The following is an 18,468-nucleotide window of genomic DNA, read 5'->3' as shown; positions in this document are numbered from 1 at the left end:
TTTTTTTTTTTGTTTGTTTGTTTGTTTGTTTTTAATCTCAAGACCTGAGGGAACAGAAAGACACGGGTCTGCGGAGAAAGAACAGGACGAGGAGAGTCGCAGTTCAAGCACCATAAGGGACAAATACGTAAATGGAATTCTTTTTTTTTTTTTTAAGATTTTATTTATTTATTTGGCAGACAGAGATTGCAAGTAGGCAGAGAGGCAGGCAGAGAGGCAGGCGGGTGGGGGGGAAGCAGGCTCCCTGCCGAGCAGAGAGCCTGACTCAGGACTCGATCCCAGGACCCTGAGATAACGACATGAGCCGAAGGCAGAGGCTTTAACCCACGGAGCCACCCAGGTGCCCCCGTAAATGGAATTCTTCATGGGATTCAGCCTTCTGATAAGTAACACCCTAAGTTCATTTTCCAGTTTTACTATGTTCAAGGTCCAAACCCTGTAGTCATGGGGAACACACCTGGAGATCCCACGTACTGTTCTCCTATGCTGTCATTTTTTTTTTTTTTAAAGATCTTATTTATTTATGAGAGAGAGAAAGCAAGTTATGTACACCGGCGAGGGAGTGGGACAAACTGGTTCCCCACTGGGCAGGGAGCTCGACATGGGGCTCAATCCCAGGACCCTGGGAGCATGACCTGAGCTGAAGGCAGATGCTCAACCAGCTGAGCCACCCAGACACCCCTAAATGGAATTTCTCCTGGGATTCAGCCTTTTGCTAAGTCCTAGCCTAGTTTGATTCTCTGATTTTAGTATTTACAAACTCCTAACCCTGGTCTCACAGGAAAATCGCCCCTAGATGCCACTACTGTCCTATACTACCTCTCTTTTTAATAGATTTTATTTATTTATTTGACACAGAGATAGCGTGTGTGCACAAGTAGGCAGAGCAGCAAGCAGAGGGAGAGGGAGAAGCACACACCCCGCTGAGCAGAGGTCCTGATGCGGGGCTCGATCCCAGGACCCCAGGATCACGATGGGAGCCGAGGCACACGCTTAACTGACTGAGCCACCCCGGCGCCCCTCCACTGTCTCTTTTTGGATGTTCAGACACAGTGACCCATCTGAGGCCGAGAGGCCAGCTCTCTCTCTTCTGCCAGTCTGTCCCCAGGTCTTACCTCCAGTCTGTCCCCAGGTCTTACCTCCACTCTGCACGGCCTCGCCGCCGGCAGCTGAGTAGCAACAGGCTGCCCTGAGCTCGGCGGAAACGAGGGGAAAGCGTGCTGCCAGGACTCGGCCAGCACACACCGGGGTCAGGACAGGAGGGCGTTGCCGGAGCAGGAAGGAACGGGACAGAGTCTAGGCTGCTGGAGGCCCACAGAGGAAGCCGAGGCCGCGAGCTGCACAGGGAAACGCCATGTGCTCCGTGAGAGAGGCCGGCGGAGGCGGCCCTGGGCTCCGGAGGGCACGGGGAAAAGCCGCAACGCTGAGCGCCAGCCTCTCTGGCCTGTACCGGGCCGTCCGTCGGGGCTGTGGGCTCGCAGCAGCGGAGGCAGCGTCCTCTTGATGGCGGGGTAATGGCCTCTGCGGGGACTTCCCTGTCCCCTGGCTGTCAGAGCCAAGAGTCCTACCTACTCCGTGTGGGAACAAGACCAGCAGGTCCCGTGTCCTACCTTCCTGCCCAGTTTCCTGGAAGTCCCCTGCATCCCCGGCCGCGCCGGCCGCCCAGGCCCCTTCTCCGAGCTCTGTGGGCTTTCCGTTCTGCCGACTCAGCTCTCCGGACTCCACAGCCCTTCCCTCGTGGCCAGGAACAGCACGGCTCGCCACCTTGGGTGCAGAGGCCCCGTGGAGATGCCAGATGGACAGACAACAGGGCAGGGGAGGGCCGTGCAGGGACCTCGTGATCTTTCTAGCATCCCTGGTAAGAAGGGCTGGCGGGGTAAGAGTCAATCCGGAACCTCGGTTGGGAGACGACAGGCATCAAGCACAGCTCACTGGGCCCCAGTTGCCCAACACACAGTCCTGGTCTCGAAGACCCCTGTTCTGGGAAAGATTCCTGGGAGCCTGCACCCTCTGCCAGGTTGGGGAGAAAACAGCTTCTGGTGGAGGGCGGCTGCCACAGAGCAGGGGCTCTGAGTGGGGTCCCAGGCCAGCAGTGCTGGAAAACTGTCACAAACACACACTCCTGGGCCTCACCTGCACCCACTGTATCTGAAGCTGGAGATGTGCCTGAATACACCCCCTAGCGGAGTCTGAGCGCACCAGGGTGGGGACCAGGGCCATCGCCAGTGGCCTCTGTGTGGTGAGAAGGTCCTTCCAGCAGATTGTTGGCATAATAGCCATTAATTAAAAAAAGAAAAATTGCTTCATTCTAAAGTCGTATATGCACATTACAGAAAAAACATGTTTCACGGGGGTGGGGGAGGCTTTAAGCCCCACCACCCAGAGATGACCCTTGTCCTCCTAAAAATACCACAGGAACTCAAGCCTTTCATTTTTTTCAGGCCAGCATGATACATTCTGTCCCAGAAATCCATCCGCAAGAATCGTAGTACGGAAGTGGTTCATTCTGTGGACTTACTAACGGAACTTCGGCGAACACACACAAGTCTGATCGGGAGGAGTTTCCAGTACGAGGGATCTGAGCCCGAAGCCAGGGGGATCCGCAGGAGCGGGCCTGGGCGCGCGGTGAGTCCTGCCCCTTCACATTCAAGCCCAGAACCTCAGCAACCACACACAGGAGGGCAGGGACGTTCCCAAGGATTCTAATGAAATAAACACTGAGATTTATAATGACACACTGATTGTTCATCTGCTTAAAAGAAAACAGTACAGCAAATATACATGTCAACAGTTAACAATTAAAATCAACAATTTTGTCCTCCTCTGTCTTTCCCTGTTGGAAAAAAAAGCTGGATGAGAAAAGGGTTTGTCTCAAGTCCAGGAAGAGCTGGTGTGCAGGTGAGGGCAGACTTGCGGATGTGAATATACTTGGTTTAGAAGTAACAGAATTCAGTTGTAGTGAAGGAGCATTAGGGCTGCACATAAGAAATCTCCACCCTAAGTGCTGTTACCATCAAGTAACATTTGCAATATTGTTTTCTGGGTTATTTCAAAGGCATTTAATCTAGAACCCCGCAGCCGACTCAAGCTCAGAGTTGCGTTCCTCCCCAGCCCCAGGTGAGGTGCAGAGACTCCGGTTTACCTTCTGACTGTTCCCCTGCTCTTGTTGTGAGCTCTGTGACCCCTTCAAAGTGCTTTCCTCTGTATCAAGCCCCTGTTTCAGGTGGGATCTGACTGACTTTCTGGGCACTCCCAACAGGGCTGTCTCCTCATTGAGCTCACTCTTTCTTTCTTTTTTTTCTTTTCTTTCTTTCTTCCCAGAATCTGGGACCTGAGAACAGACCCCATCATCTATCACTAGAAATTCTTGCTTAAGGGACTGTAAAACGTCTACGAGTGGCATTAGGAAACCACGTGAGACAGAGGAGGCAGAAAAGAAATAGTCTCAGACCCCTGTGATTTAAAAACAAAAACAACAACAAAAAACAGAATTTGGTCTCACTTATCTGGTCTCTAGTGGTTAAGATCAGGAGCTGCAAGCACCAGGCAGAGGTGAGGTGGCCGAGTGCTGGGCGGGCACACATCTGAGGCAGGGGAGCACAGCGGCCTCGTGTGGGAGGTGCCTCGCCCCCCGTGTCCGGGCTTCCCCACGTCTTCTCAGCTCTCCTGGCATGAAAGAGAGCTGTCACATCAGCCACTTCCGTGGGCAGCTCGCAGGCTGCTCCAGGACTCGGACCTCGGTTGCCAGACCCTGTCATCACCCTCCCCCTTGTCACACGCAGCAGGGCTTGTAGAGCGTAAACCCACAACAATACCCTGTCTAGCCCTCGCACCTCCCATCCTCCTCTCCTCCTGGACCTCACAGCCACCCCTCGTTGCTCCGCCAAACGGGTCACGTCCTCGCCCACCCGAAGCTGCTGACACAGACGGTGCCTCCCTCCCAGCTCAGCTCCTGTGTCCTCTCCAACAGGCCACGCCCACTTCCCCGTCCGCCCCGCGGTCCCTGTCCAGCACTTATCCCAAAGTAGCTTTCTTCCTTCACCTGTCGTCCGTTTCCCCATGGAGTGTGGCTCCCGCAGGCCAGGGACCACGCCTGCCACGTTCACTGTGAAATCCCCAGTACGTGGCACGTGGCACGCACCCGGAGCCACCTGCATCCGTTATGTCCCAAGCTTCTAACTGGCCCTTAGTGAGCGAGGGGTGGTAGGAGAGGCGGCCGGCGCCCTGACACGTCCTACCAACCTGCTCTGCCTCTCCCATCCCAGACAGGTTTCAGGTAGCTCTTTTAACCCCGACATTCCTGTACCGTCTCACTCCTGTGAAGAGCTTGGCTCTGAAATGGTGGTGGCCACAAGGGAGAGACCGTCCCCACAGAGAGAGGGCAAGGGGGCCCTGAACAGGGGGACTGTCGGATGTAGGGGCTCCCGCTCCTCGCCGGCCCAGTCTCTAACTCCGTCCATGTGCTACCACTTGGCCTTCTTTGCTCCCTCTTAGCGGTTAGTAATTGTCCCGACCCCATGGATCCCTCGGGAACTTCCTCAGCCTGGACCCTGATGTGTCCCCACCACACGGCTCTGCCTTCTCCACATTATGTCAATGCCGCTCTTCCTCCCACGGCCCGAGGAAACGTCTGCCTCCTCACTGGGGACACGGGCATCTCCCGTTCCAGGCACGTGGTCTCTGCACCCAGCGAGCTGCTTCCTGTTGACTGCAGAGGGGCTCCGCCTACCGCGTCCCTCTGGCCCACACTCCTCTACTCTGTGCCTCTCCCGGACTTGGGATTGGGATCTCAGTTGCCTTCTTCCCACAAACCCCTACAACCAACGCCAAGTTCCTTTTCTTCTCCTGTGCCTCTCACAGCTCCCGTCTCCCAAAATGTATACAAGATCGTTACACTGACCACATGTCCGACCTAGTCCCTAAGTGGACAAGTGCATACTTTGTGAACGTCGTCACTATCCCATACCGACCCCTTAATCCTGGCAGCAGGAGCAGCTCTAATGCAACTTTTATTTAGTGAATAACACACGGCATCTGCCCTCAAGGAGCCTTTCGGCAAGAGACACTGGATCTTAACTCACCAACTCTGTGGGGGTTTGTATTAGGGACCTTAAACATAAACTGAACATATCTGTGTCTGCGTTATTGCAGCAAACAAGAAATCCTCCCGACAGACGAAGGGCAGGGACCACCCCGAGCCAGCTCGAGGTTTCTGGTGGGGGACAGAGGCTACTGTGCATTTCTCAGCTCGGCTCCTCTCCACTAAGCCGATTCCCGCGCTTCTTGCTCAGTTCTTCATGACGAAACTTGGGCGGTTCTGAATGCCTGTCCTCGCCTGCTGGCCAGATGCGCTCTGTACATCCTCAACCAGAGCCACAGCTTCCCCGCCATTTTCTGGATGTTGCTCCCTCACCCAGGTCTGGATCTCCTCTGGCAAGATGGTCGGAAACTGCTCCAAATCCAAGAGCTCCAGCATCTGCTCTTTTGAATGTGTCTCAGGCCTTAGCCACTGACAACAGAGTTCCCAGAGCTTGCTCAAGGCTTCGTGGGGGCTGGCTACCGCTTGGCCGCAGAACTGCCTGAAGCATTGGCGGGAGGCTTCCGAGTCAGGGCTGGGGCTGGGAAGGCCCGATTTCTGTCCCTGGTAGCAGTCCTTGCTTGGGATGGGTATGCCTGGGGACTCCTCGTTGCAGCCATGATTTCTGTCACCAGCCTGACTGACTGGCAGCCATTTGTACCCTGGAGATCAGATTCCATTTCTTCTCATATCACTGGAAAACCATTCTCCTGGACACTGGTGAAAGTCTTCCTGGAATCAGAGAAATATGAGAATATCTTAGTGGTCCAGAATCACAGCTGAAAACGACTCAGCGACTTGGAAGGGAAGTTGCAGGAAATGGAAAAAGCATAAAGTGATCTCATAGTCCTTCACTCGGCTTCCCGTGATGTACTTTCTGCCCTTTTCCTTTGCTCCCTCTCCAAACTGAGAATCTGAAGCACTAGAACTATCAAAACAGTTTTCTCCACAGGCCAGTGGTGTTTGCTCATGAATTCCCCAAGCTACTTTCCCGTGTAGCCCAGCTGTTCTTTCTTGTGTCCCCCGTATGCCTGGGTCTTGGTCCCTGTCCTCCATCCCCCCAGGAGGCCTTCTCATAAGGTGCCTCTGGATTAACCTCTTCATCGTTCACACGCTCGTCTCTACTACCATCACAGCCACACACGCAGGGTGGATGAGACACGACTGGCTTGCGGTAGGTTTTCATTTTCCAGTCCTCCTTCCTCCTTCAGAATGCATCTTCTTCTTTTGTAACTGAGTCCTTCTAAACTCCCGCGGGTGTCACGGGGCTGTTCCTTACAGTACCCTTCCCTCGCACCCCAGGAGTTTACGTCAGGCATCTGACATAAACTGAGCCTGTCGAAAGCCTCTGAGGTTTTATCTAAGGTGGGGTGGGAGAAGTTCCAAATTTCCTAGGAATTACTGGATTGGGAGGATGTAAGACTGGAGCGATCTGTGATTGTGTCTCTCAGTATAATCACTCCTGCACCAAAGGGGTGAGCCTGCTCACGGGAGTTAAAAACAACAACAAAAACCTTAAAAAACTGGATTCAGGTTGCTCTTTTTCCAAAGAACTTGAACTGCCTTCACTTACAATCTCTTCACATACAATGCAGCCCAAGAGACACTGACAGGCAAATGGAAGGCATTACTGGTAGCAGTCCTTTATAACAAAACAGGAGCGTCACAGCACGCAAGGCCCCGGCCTCGAAGATGTATGCCACGCTGCAGATTTTCCATATCCTGCACCTTGTCCGGATGGAGAATACTTTAGTAAATGCTACCCTAGTTTGAGGCGGATGACGGACGGAGCTCGTGCTCCTCTTTGACCCCTAACATCCCGTCCATAGTTCGTTTGAGAATGCTGCTCCCGTGTTTTACTCTGGCGAAGACCCAGGCGCTCGGCGGAAAGCAGGACAAGGGCAGGAGCCGGGCTGGTTCACGTCTCGCTCGGTGGAGATGCGCTGAGTCTTGCCAGGTTGTCCGGCGCGAGGGTCAGGAGCTGGGCAGGCGGGAGGGAGCACCCGCAGGGTCACGGCCCGCCGGGAGTCCGGGGTGGCCGGCTCGGGGCGGGGGGGTGCGCGGGGGCGTCCGCGCCTGTGCCCACCGTCCTGAAGCGATGGCGTCCGACCCAGCTTCGAGCCCGCAGCCGCGAGGAAGCGGAGTACTTACCGGACTCGCTCGGCGGCCGGTCCGGAAGTCAGCGCCTGGACAACTCCCCGACTCCTGGCGCTAACCCACCCACTGCGCATGCTCGCGAGGGGCGCCATTGGACTACAGCTCCCAGCGTGCACTGCGAAAGGCCGGTCGCCGTCCCTCGCCAGCATCGACAAATTCAGCAGCAAATAGACGCGAGAGACTGCCCTCTGGGAGCCAATCCCCCGGGAGAGGGGGCGGACCCTCCAGTGCCGTATTTCCTTGCGTCATTCTTCCCTCAGCCAGTGGGAGTGTCCGCCACGAGCGGCCTCGGCTCCGCCCCCAGCCCTGGCTCCTGGTTTCCGGGTCCCAGGTCCCCAGAGAGGTGAGTCCGCGGCAGGTGGGTGCGGGGTGCAAGGTCGCCGGCGACGCTGCCGCCTCAGGCGCCACCCTGCCGGGCTTTCACACAGCCGCGAAGTTGACCCGCGCGCCCGAGAGCCGCAGCTTCGTCCCGCTGGGGGGCCGCCGGGGCGCCCTCGGAGGCCGGAGCCGGCGGGCCTGCCGGGCGTCGCGAGCTAGCGGCCGCCGCGCTCCGCCTGCCCTGCTGCGAGCGGGGGGCTTCCGCGCCCTCCGTGCGGTGCCGCCTGTCCCGCAGCTCCCGGCGAGATGCTGGAGGTCAGCGCCGCCAGGGTGCCGGGGAGGTGGCGCAGGCCACCTGTGTGACAACTCGAACTTTTCCTGGGGTTCCCCGACCGCCAGTTGGGTCACGCTGCGCAGTTCCTCTGAGACCTTGTACGTTTATCGGTGAAATAAAAGCAGGGTTTTCCCCCCGTTCCTTTCAGGACGTTATGAGTTTCCTCCATTTCGAGCCAGTTGAGGAAACTGCCAGCGGGTCAGACTCTCCCCACCGTCAGTCCCTGTGCCGTCCTCGGGAGCTTGGGGCCTCTGTGTGCCCCGCCCTCCCCAGCATCTTGCTGACGTTGAGAGAGACTTGTGCAGAGCCATGAGCCCGAAGGCTTGAGCTGCTTGGGAGGAGAGAGCCAGTCTCCTGAGCCCCAAGATGGCGGCTAAGATGGAGATAACTTTGAGCTCGCAGTCCCACATTCAGGCTTCCTCCAAGCCGGAGAGACACATAATAACAAAACTGGAAGACAAACGGGGACCCACTCTGCAAAAAGACCGCCCCGATCCTGAGCTCTCCCGCCAGAGCTTTCGACGGTTTTGTTATCAAGAGGTGTCTGGACCCCAAGAGGCCCTTTCCCGCCTCCAGCAGCTCTGCCGTCAGTGGCTGCAGCCCGAGCTGCACACCAAGGAACAGATTTTGGAGCTGCTCGTGCTGGAGCAGTTCCTGAACATCCTGCCTCCGGAGATCCAGGCCCGGGTCAGGCATCGATGTCCAGTGAGCAGCAAGGAGATTGTGACCCTGGTGGAAGATTTTCAAAGAGCTGCCAAGAGACCAAAGCAGTGGGTAAGGAGGGCCCTCTCTCGTGGTCGCCAGGATTTCTTTCTCATCTGGATAGTATCTGGTCTCTGCATTCCTCCCTATTTAGTCAGAGTCCAGAAATGGACCCGATGACTTCAAATGTTGCTTCTGGCCTCTGTTTGGGATCCCCCTTGGGGGATGTAATAGGTTTTTAGAAAATCCAGGCACTAGTACTCCAGTAAGAAAGTAGAGGATCAAGTAAGTTCCTTGCATTTTTGCCCACACACCACCCCACACCCATTCCTCCTGAAGTTTTCCTACTATCAGGATTCTTAGCAGGCAGGGTTATCTTGTTGGGTAGGAATTTGATTGGGGGGAACTTCATGGTGGACCTGGCTTTGGCGATGTGTCTTCCCTGCAGATCAGGAAGTTGCAGCTCATTTGGCCAGTAATTTTTTATCAGCCCCTCAATTTAGACCCCATTCAGGGCTTAGGCAGGAAGCAAACAACCATATGCTTTGAGGAATGGAGGCTGTCAGGAAACATGGCGGGCAGTCTTCTACTACTGGCATCTCCTTCTCAGGGAAGCCTTGGGCAGAACAGTTTATTAGGTATGGGTTTTATTTTTAATGGTCTCATCAAATGCTTCCCAATCCAGTGGGGCCTTTTTCTGAGAGAATATGCTGGATGGGTGACATACGGTGAGACACAGGATGCCGGGGTGGACAAAGGGTGAGACTCCCCTGGGCCAGTGTCATGACTGATCCTGTTATCTGTGCCTTCTCTCTGATGAGCTTGAGGCCCTGCGAAAGACCCTGTTTAGGGTCACCCACTTAGGAAGTCTTGGATGATTTGAAGCAGCCTCCATGGATTAGGATTAATCTCACTCATCATTCTGCATGTCCTTCCTTTTGCTACCTTTGAGAGTTTTCATAGTCTCTCACAGTTGGCCTCCGGACTGCTGTCGGTATACCCCAGGGTAGAAGAAGGGATCCTTGCAGAGCAGGAAGAGGTCAGGCTGCCCCCAGTCCTCGAGCTGCACTCTGATGCATGGGGCTTGTTCCTAGGTGGCCGTTTGTATGCAGGGGCAGAAGGTGCTCTTGGAGAAGACTGGATCTCAGCTTGGAGAACAGGAACTCCCAGACTTTCAACTGCAAACTCCTAGGAGCTGTCCCAGGGAGAGCTCTTTGGAGGAGCCTTCCCAGGCGGAATCTCAAGACCAGCTGAGCTCTCATCATTGGGACAAATCCCCGCTCCTCCAGGAACCAAGCCCCAAATTGGCCGGCCCAGGTAAACACTCCGTGCCTCTTCTCTCCCTCTCTCATCTTTACCACTTTCAGAACATCCTGTGGTTTTGAGACACCGTAGACTGCATGTCGGGTTTTATAATGTTTTATGTAACACTAGATCTTTATTCTCTAACAGATCGCATTGACTAGCATGGCAGTGATAGGTGTGTAAGAAGTACGGTTTTATCATTTTCTGTTGATGACTCATTGACAGTGTGTAATGGGATTATCTACTCCGGCCCCCTCGGAGCTTTTTGTAGTGACAGATCCACATATGACCACTGATGAACTTCCCTCCAAACTGTGGCTGAGTTTCATTGCTTAAAATTGTCCCATGTTGAGGAGGGACCTAAAGAATGCTATACGTTAGAAGAAAAGTCCCACTCCGTATTATTTTCTGCCTGTTCCTTCTCCTGTGACAGTGTCTGCGCTTCACACCGTGTGTCCGTTGCCCTATCCGTCTGGGACACAGTGCCAGTCATTGGTGGCCCTGCTGTACTCAGTCCTGTGATCTCTAAGACTAAGTAACAGAGACACTCTGGCCAGTCTTAGTGATGTGAGTAGAGGGGATGGTCAGCAGGTTAGAGAACATTACCAGAAGGCTGGAGCGCCTTGATTTCCTTAAGATTTCCTACATTCAGTGAAACACTTAGGTTTGGTTATTCTCGGAACTTAGGAGTGGAGAAGACATGGGGCATCCAGCAGAAAAGCACTGTGACCCTGGCTTAGGTCGTGTCCCATAACCTCTGGGCTTCGTGGTCCTGAGCACGCACACTCCCTTCTCCTGCCTCATCCTAGGCAGCTCAGTGTGCACACAGGCCCCATCGTTTATTTGATCCCCAAAGGTAGAGTCTCATGTTCCTCACCCATAAGATCCAGTAATGCCTTCCTTCAGGCCTGCACTGCCCAGTAAGTTGCCACTGTCTACACATGGCTATTTACATTTTATTTATGGAGATATATTTCACGTACTGTAAGAATCACCTTATGAAGTGTACATTTCAGTGGTGTTTAGTACTTCACACGCTTGTGTGACCATCCGTATTTGTCTAATTCTTGAAAATATTCATGACCTCAGAAAGAAACCCAGACCCCCTGGCAGTCACTCTCCAGTGCCCTCCTCTCCGGCCCCTGGCAGCAACCATCTGCTTTGTCTCCGGATTTGCCTATTGTGAATATTTCAGAATCACATATGTTGTGCTCTTTTGTGACTGGCTTCTTTCACTGAGAAGGTTTTTGGCTTCACCCATGTTATCACGTGTCACTCCTTTGTTCCTTTTTACGGCTGATGCTCCATCACGTGAACGTTTTGTGTATTCATCAGGTGGTCATTTGGAGTGTTTCCACTTTTTGGCTGTTAGGAATAGTGCTTCTGTGAACATTTGTGTGCAAGTTTTTGTGTGGACATATGTTTTCATTTCTCTTGGCCGCATACCTAGGAGTGGAATTGCTGCGTCAGACGGTGGCTCTTTGTTCAACCTTTTGAGGAAACACCGACTGTTTTCCAGAGCGGCTCTGCCATTTTACATTTCCACCGGCAGTTCCCATGAGGATTCTAATGTCTCCACGTCCTTGTCAGCACTTGTTGGTGTTTTGGTAACAACAGTCGCATTACGTGTGAAGTGGTATCTAACGGAGGTTTTATTTCCCTGATGGTGAATAATGTTGAGCATCTCTTTGTGTGCTTATTGGTCAGTTGTACATCTTCTTTGGAGAAGTATCTGGTCAGATCCTTTGCCTATCTCTAATATGGGTTGGTCTTTTGTTGTAAGAGTTCTTTTTATGTGCTGGATACTCGGCCCCTGTATATAATTTGCAAGAATTTTCTCCCACTGTGGGTTGTATTTTCACTTCCTTGATAGTGTCCTTTGAAGCACAAATGTTTCTAATTTTGATCAAGTGCAATTTATCTATTTTCTCCATTTGGCTTGTGTTTTGGTGACATATGTAAAATACTTTTGCCTAATCGGAAATCACAAAGATTTATACCTATGTTTTGTTCATAGAGACATTACTTTAGCCCTTCTGTTTATGTCTTTGATCCATTTTGAGTTACTTTGTGTACCTGTTGTGAGGCAAGGCTCCACCCTTACTCTTTTGCATGTGGAAATCCAGTTGTCCCAGCACCGTTTATTGAAAAGCCTAGTCTCTCCATTGAATTGCCTTGACAACCTTGTTGAAAAGCAGTTGACCATAATGGTATATATATATATATAATTTGAATTAAAATTAACTGAAATTAGATAAAATTTAAAATTCTGTTTTCTCTATCATGGTAGCCACATTTCAAGGGCTCAGTAACCCCATGTGGCTGGTGGCTGCCATATTGAATAGTATGTGCACACGCTCATGTACACACACACTTCTCACCTGGCAGCGATCCTGTGGGATAACACAGCTCTAGAGCCTCCGGCTTGCCCACAGACATTCCAGCGTGGTTCCGTCCTGATCCTCAGACCTCATGGTCAGAAGTTGCAGAGCTTCTGACGTTAGGATACATGTCTAGCCCATTTTGTAGTTTGTAACCCTAATGCCGTCATGTTTACAATGAAAGAACACACCACATTTGCTGAATTTCCCATTATTTGAAGTGACAGTTGTGATCATTCCGTGTCCATGTGAGTGAGTAGATTGGCAGTGTTGAAAGTTCAACTCTCTCCTTTTCTTTTTTTTTTAAAGATTTTATTTATTTATTTGACAAACAGAGATCACAAGTAGGCAGAGAATCAGGCAGAGAGAGGGGGAAAGCAGGCTCCCTGCTGAGCAGACAGCCTGATTTGGGGCTCGATCCCAGGACCCTGGGATCATGACCGGAGCTACAGGCAGAGGCTTTAATCCACTGAGCCACCCAGGTCCCCCAACTCTCTCCTTTTCATTTGTTTATTGCCACTCAGGTCTGATGGGTTTGCTTTTCCGTGTTTCTTCCTTCCCTAACCTTTCCTTAAAGGTAGGAAGGAGAGATGGGATTGGAGAACTTGGTTCCTAACATGAATATAAATTACAGTCCTCCCAGGAGCCTGTTAGCCGTGTAGATTTCCAGCTCCCCTCCCCCCCCAGAGATTCTGACTCAGCAGCCCTGGGGACACAGGGACAGCCTGCTTGTGTGACAGGTGCCCCAGATGAATCGAATGCCAGTTGCCAGTGGAGGACCGTGCTTTGAGAATATTTCTTAGCTCATTGACTGAGCTTCTTTCTTCAAAGCCCAGGAAATGAAACATATTCTTTCTAATTATAGAGGCCCCCAGAATGAAAAGTGACAACAAGGAAAATCCACAGCCCGAGGGGGCTAAAGGAGGAAAGCCATGTGCAGTTTCCCCTGGCAGATCCAAAGGGAATGGTCTGCAGAGTCCTGAGCCGAGAGGGGCGAGTATGAGTGAACCCCGGTTGTCCCGGAGGCAGGTCAGCCCCCCAAATGCTCAGAAGCCGTTCACTCACTATCAGAGACATTGCAGGGAACTGGAATACATCAGCAGCCCCCTGAAAAGCCACCCACTGCGAGAGCTGAAGAAAAGCAAGGGAAGCAAAAGGAGCCTGAGCAGTCGTTTGCAACGTCTTGGTCACCAGCCGACCCGCTCAGCAAAGAAGCCTTACAAATGTGATGACTGTGGGAAAAGCTTCACGTGGAATTCGGAGCTCAAAAGACACAAGCGTGTACACACAGGGGAGAGGCCCTACACGTGCGGAGAGTGTGGGAACTGCTTTGGGCGCCAGTCCACCCTGAAACTGCACCAGAGGATCCATACCGGGGAGAAGCCGTACCAGTGCAGCCAGTGTGGGAAAAGCTTTCGCCAGAGCTCAAACCTCCACCAGCACCACAGACTCCACCACGGGGACTGACGTCGGGGCTTCGTGCACTCGCTTCAGAAGGAAGGCGTCTGTGTTTCTCCTTCCCCTCACTTGCATGTAAACCGCAGACTGACTGTGTGACTTACAAGGAAAGCGAGAAGTCCCTGAGGAATGCCGGTGCACGTTTGGCTGCTGAGGAGTCCCAGAAGACACCAAGGGGGATGTGACCCTGTCGGTGACCGAGTGAAGAGATGGCGGCTCTGGGTGTTGAGTCTGAGAGAACCAGGGTCTCTGCTGCAGAGCAGGGAGTAACTGCCAAGATGCCAAGACAATCCGGCCGATCCTGCGGGGTCTCCTGCCCCTTTATTTATCCTCTAAACATGTCCAAGGGTAAATTACATATATATTTAATGTACTTGCTGTCATACCAGACAATCTTGATCGTACACACACTTCTTTAATAAAGATCAGTGAGCCACTAGAATTTCAAGACAGAAGGTCATTGGGATATAAATCCCCTAATATTCTTACTCTAGTTCCTGGCTGGTCATAACAAAGGACACATGAAGTGAGAGTTTGAACATGTTTGTATGAGGAGAGGATTTCCAAGTAAATAGTGTTTTTATACACACACACACACACACACACACACACACACACACACACAAAATCACACACACATGCAGTTCACACATGTTGAGGGAATTATTTATATGAAAACACCTTTGATTTAGGAAGAAATCACAGCTGCTACAGCCCCGCCCAGGCAACAGGGGAAAGCTGCAATGGGAAAGAAGCGTGTAGCGCGTGGAGACAGCTAAGGACATGCCAAAGGGACCCTCACTAACCTCCTTCCTCACTCAGGCCGGCAGCCTTAAGAATAACAAGATGATTGGGGGATGGAGCGTTAGAAAAGTGGATTATCTCAGTACATTTACTAAAACTCATTGAAATGGGTTAATTTTATGATATATAGATTATATCTCAATGAATTTTCTTAAAAAACACAAAATATATTTGTATAAAATATAAAAGTTCTGGAATGAGGCCAGAGAGTTGATCGAATTCCATCCCATCATTCTCTCAAAGTAAGAATCCAAACCCAGTCAGTATAGTTCTCAGTCACCCAGAGCAAGCCAGCGGACCTCTGAGTTCAGAGAAGACCCCGGTGGATGGGTGCGCCGCCTCCAGCAGGACGCGGGTAGGTGGCATTCTTGCTGAAACAGCGGTCTCCTCCAGCTGCTGCCAGTCGCCTCCGGGCTGTGTCTTGTGCTGCACCCTCACCCCCCCCCGTTCTGCACATGCTGCTCCCTTTGAATTTAGGACCTGCCACCCCCTCTGCTTCCTCCCTGTCCCATCCCACAGGAGCATCCTACTCAGCAAAACCCTCTCTGACCAGTTCCAGGCCGACTTCATCGTGTCCCTCCCTACTCCACTGTGCACACCAGTGGGGCTCAACCTGGGAGCAGATTTGCCCCCCTTCCCCCGGGGGCGGACATTCGGCCATGTCTGCAAATGCTGCTGGCCGCTCGTGGGTAGAGACCAGGGATGGAGCTAAACGTCCTACCGTGCACAGGACAGCCCCACAATGGAGTCGCCTGGTCCAAAGTATCAGTGGTGACAAGGTCGGGGAGCTATGCCGCACACGGTAAAAGCTCTTCAAGGACAAGAGCCGTATCTTTCCAACATCTTAGCTTTTAGACGAAGCCTAAAGGAAGCCAAGGGAAATCGGTATTTGGACAGGGCTTGGTCCTGCCTGAACCGGAGATCCTGGTGACAGTGTTGAATGCAGTTGACAAAGCTTCTTACCTTTTGGGCTGCGAGAGATTAAATGGAAGCTCTGTGGCCTTTTAGATTATGTCACAGTCCCCTTCCCAGCAACCGTGTTAGGTGTTAGAGGAGCTTGTCTGCATTACTATGCCTGCACCTTCCCTTGCCCCCGTCTGTCACCTCTCACCGGTCAGAGCCTCCTGATTGCTTATTTGCTCCCACCTCATCCATCTTCTTCCAGGACAGTTTTGCTGTCACAAGATCCTCCTAATCATGGCTACGTCTGTGTCAGTTTCCCATTGGCTCTCTAACGTGATCACAAACTTAGTGGCTTCAAACAACACAAACCTAATCTCTTATTAGATTTCCAAAGGTCGGAAGTCCAAAATCCATTCCACAGAACCAAAATTAAGGTTTCCGAGGGGAGAAATCTGTTTCGTTGCCTTTCTCAGCTTCTAGTGGCTGCTTCCTCCATCTTCAAAGTACGTGCTTCCATCCTCTGTCGCATCACCTTGTCCTCTGACTCCTACCCTCTGGCCCCCTGTGTAATATAAAGGGCCGTCATGATTTTATTGGGCCCACCCAGATAATCCAAGAGAATCCTCCTGTCTCAAGATTCTCAATCACATCTGCACAATCCCTGTTGCCATAGACAGTAACATTCATGGTTTCCCGGGATTAGGATGTGAACATATTTGGGAGGCCAGACTCCGCCAACCACAACTGTCTGTTCTGTCTGTTGAATCAACTTGGTTAGTCAGAGCTTTCTCCTAAAAGCAAGCAAACGTAGATTTCCACTCTTCTTACTTACAAGAGTTGGCATAGGAACTCTCCCTTAAATGAAAGCTTTGTTTGGTATGTGTCAAAGAACCTGTATGTGTTTTCTCTCTTCTGAACAAAATAACTGCTGAATCGTAAAGTCTTTGGCTGTCTGTTCAACTGTGGTCCTTCAATAAATGTGACAAAATTACCTTTCTGAATATCACTCATTCCCAAAACATTTTCGAGCCCGTCATGCTACCTTGCCTCTCCCAGTCCAGTTCTCTGCGGATGAGGCTCGACTCGCGGTGAGCAGAGTCTGAGGGTTGGAGCAGGTCCGGCCGCACTTGCCAGTGTACGCAGCTCCTCAGAGGTAGGATCCTCCCTGTTCCCCTTGCCCACGTGTGGTTCCGCCAGAGGGCCCCCGCCCAGACCACTGACTTGCAGCCTTGCAATGAGCTACCCCATCTAAGAAATACTCTCTCTTCACCCATGAGCAACCTGTAAGGTTTACCATCTTGTCTGGGTTTGGCCTGTATTTAGCCATGGAGGGGGACGGCTCCCACTCAAGTTATTTGGTTCCCTGGTGGCCCCCGGTGAGACAGGGGGAGGGAAACATGGTGCACAGTGGGGAATCTGGGCCTCGCAGATGTTCCTGAAAAGCATTTTCCATCTACAGCAGATAAGGACTTGTAAAACCCTTCTCATAATTCCATTACCACTCCCAACAGAGTTCATGACTCCCGAATACCATCCGATACACGGTGTTGAAATTTCACCCAATGTTTCCAGAGAAAAAAATGCTGTTTTTATAGCTTTATTGAGATCTATTTCACACAGAACGTTAATCCATAATTACACGTTACTCACCAAGTTGTGCAACCATCACCACAACTCATATGAGAACATTTTCAACAGCTGAAGTAAACCCCATCCTAACTAGCAGTCATTCCCCATCCCTGTGCTCCCTTGAGCTCCCTCTGCACTCGCACATCTTCAGGGTTCGTTCGTGTCATAGCAGGTGTCAACTCTATCCTTTCTGTGACCAAGTAATAGTCCGCTGCATGGACGGACCACTTTGGCTTATCCATTCATCCAGCGGATATTTGGTTGTTTTCATTTCGGGGCTCTTGTCAATAGTGCTGCTTGGAACATGTGTACAAGCTTTTCTGTGAACCGGGCGCCTGGGTGGCTCAGTTGGTTAAGTGTCCACCTTCGGCTCAGGTCATGATCCCAGGGTCCTGGGATCGAGCCCCACAGTAGGCTCCCTGCTCAGTGAGGAGTCTGCCTCTCCCTCTTCATCTGCTGTTTCTCCTTGCTCTTGCTCTCTCTCTCAAGTAAATAAATATTTTTTTAAAAATTAAAAAAAAAAAAGTTTTTCTGTGAACACGCACTTTCATTTCCCTTGGGTAACTACTAGGAGTGCAGTGGCTAGGCCGTGTGGTAACATTATGTGTAGCCGTTTCTGGGGAGCTGCCAGGCTGTTTTCTACCGGGTCTGCACCCCAGTTCCCCACCTGCAGTGTGTGAGGGTCTCAGTTTCTCTACATCGCCGTCAGCACGTGGTATCATCGGTTTGATTGCAGCGCGCTAGTCCGCACGACGTGTGTCTCACTGTGGTTTTGGTTTGCGTTACCTTTTCCTATGTTTACTGGTCATCTGCGTATCTTCTTTGGAGAAATGGCTGTTCAGGACCTCTGCCCTTTTAAAATTCAGTTGTCTTTTCATTGTTGTAAGAGTCCGTTATAGATACTGGAATCAAGTCCTTATCAGATATAGGACTTGCAAATATTTTCTCCCATTTTTTGGTAATACACTTTTGTGCGATTGCAGTACATCTTCTAAAGCAACTGTCACCTGCCAGACTACAAAAGTAACCAGTACAGTCACAATCCCTGAATCGGCGGTGAAACAAGTGTGAGGCTACCCTCCCCAAATGTCACTCTCTAGAATGGCTCTAGAAACTTGTATTGAACCAGGTAAGGGCAAAGCCAGCTAGACAGACCCCAAGAACCTACCTTGCCTTGGGGGTCACTTGGCCGTAGTCAGATCTGAGGCAGCTTTTTGTTGTTGTTGTTGTTGTTTTCTAAAGATTTTATTTATTTAATAGACAGAGATCACAAGTAGGCAGGAAGCAGGCAGAGAGAGAGAGAGGAGGAAGCAGGCTCCCTGCAGAGCAGAGAGCCTGATGTGGGGCTCGGTCCCAGGACTCTGGGATCATGGCCTGAGCCGAAGGCAGAGGCTTAACCC

General features: G+C 51.7%; 1 protein-coding gene and 2 long non-coding RNA genes across 3 annotated transcripts; 2 read left to right on the top strand and 1 right to left on the bottom strand.

The window, feature by feature from the left end:
* Positions 1-398: 398 nt before the first annotated feature.
* On the top strand, positions 399-3,462 carry LOC308359323. The gene is made up of 3 exons (XR_013968423.1): positions 399-2,625; positions 3,056-3,117; positions 3,322-3,462. It is a non-coding gene; the product is annotated as an uncharacterized lncRNA (long non-coding RNA).
* A 1,529-nt stretch (positions 3,463-4,991) lies between these two features.
* On the bottom strand, positions 4,992-7,299 carry LOC308359322. Its single transcript, XR_013968422.1, has 2 exons — positions 7,229-7,299; positions 4,992-5,809 (listed from the first exon to the last, which is right to left on the bottom strand). It is a non-coding gene; the product is annotated as an uncharacterized lncRNA (long non-coding RNA).
* Positions 7,300-7,545: 246 nt separating this feature from the next.
* Positions 7,546-14,178, top strand: ZNF174 (zinc finger protein 174). Its single transcript, XM_080830093.1, has 4 exons — positions 7,546-7,577; positions 8,035-8,660; positions 9,683-9,905; positions 13,140-14,178. Exons 2-4 carry the CDS (start codon positions 8,253-8,255, stop codon positions 13,739-13,741), a joined length of 1,233 nt encoding a protein of 410 aa, XP_080686219.1. The 5' UTR covers positions 7,546-7,577; positions 8,035-8,252; the 3' UTR covers positions 13,742-14,178.
* The last annotated feature ends 4,290 nt before the right edge of the window (positions 14,179-18,468 follow it).

This window comes from Martes martes (assembly GCF_963455335.1).
Source record: "Martes martes genome assembly, chromosome: 18".
NCBI classification, from domain to species: Eukaryota; Metazoa; Chordata; class Mammalia; order Carnivora; family Mustelidae; genus Martes; species Martes martes.
This window is presented reverse-complemented; position numbering and strand designations above follow the sequence as displayed.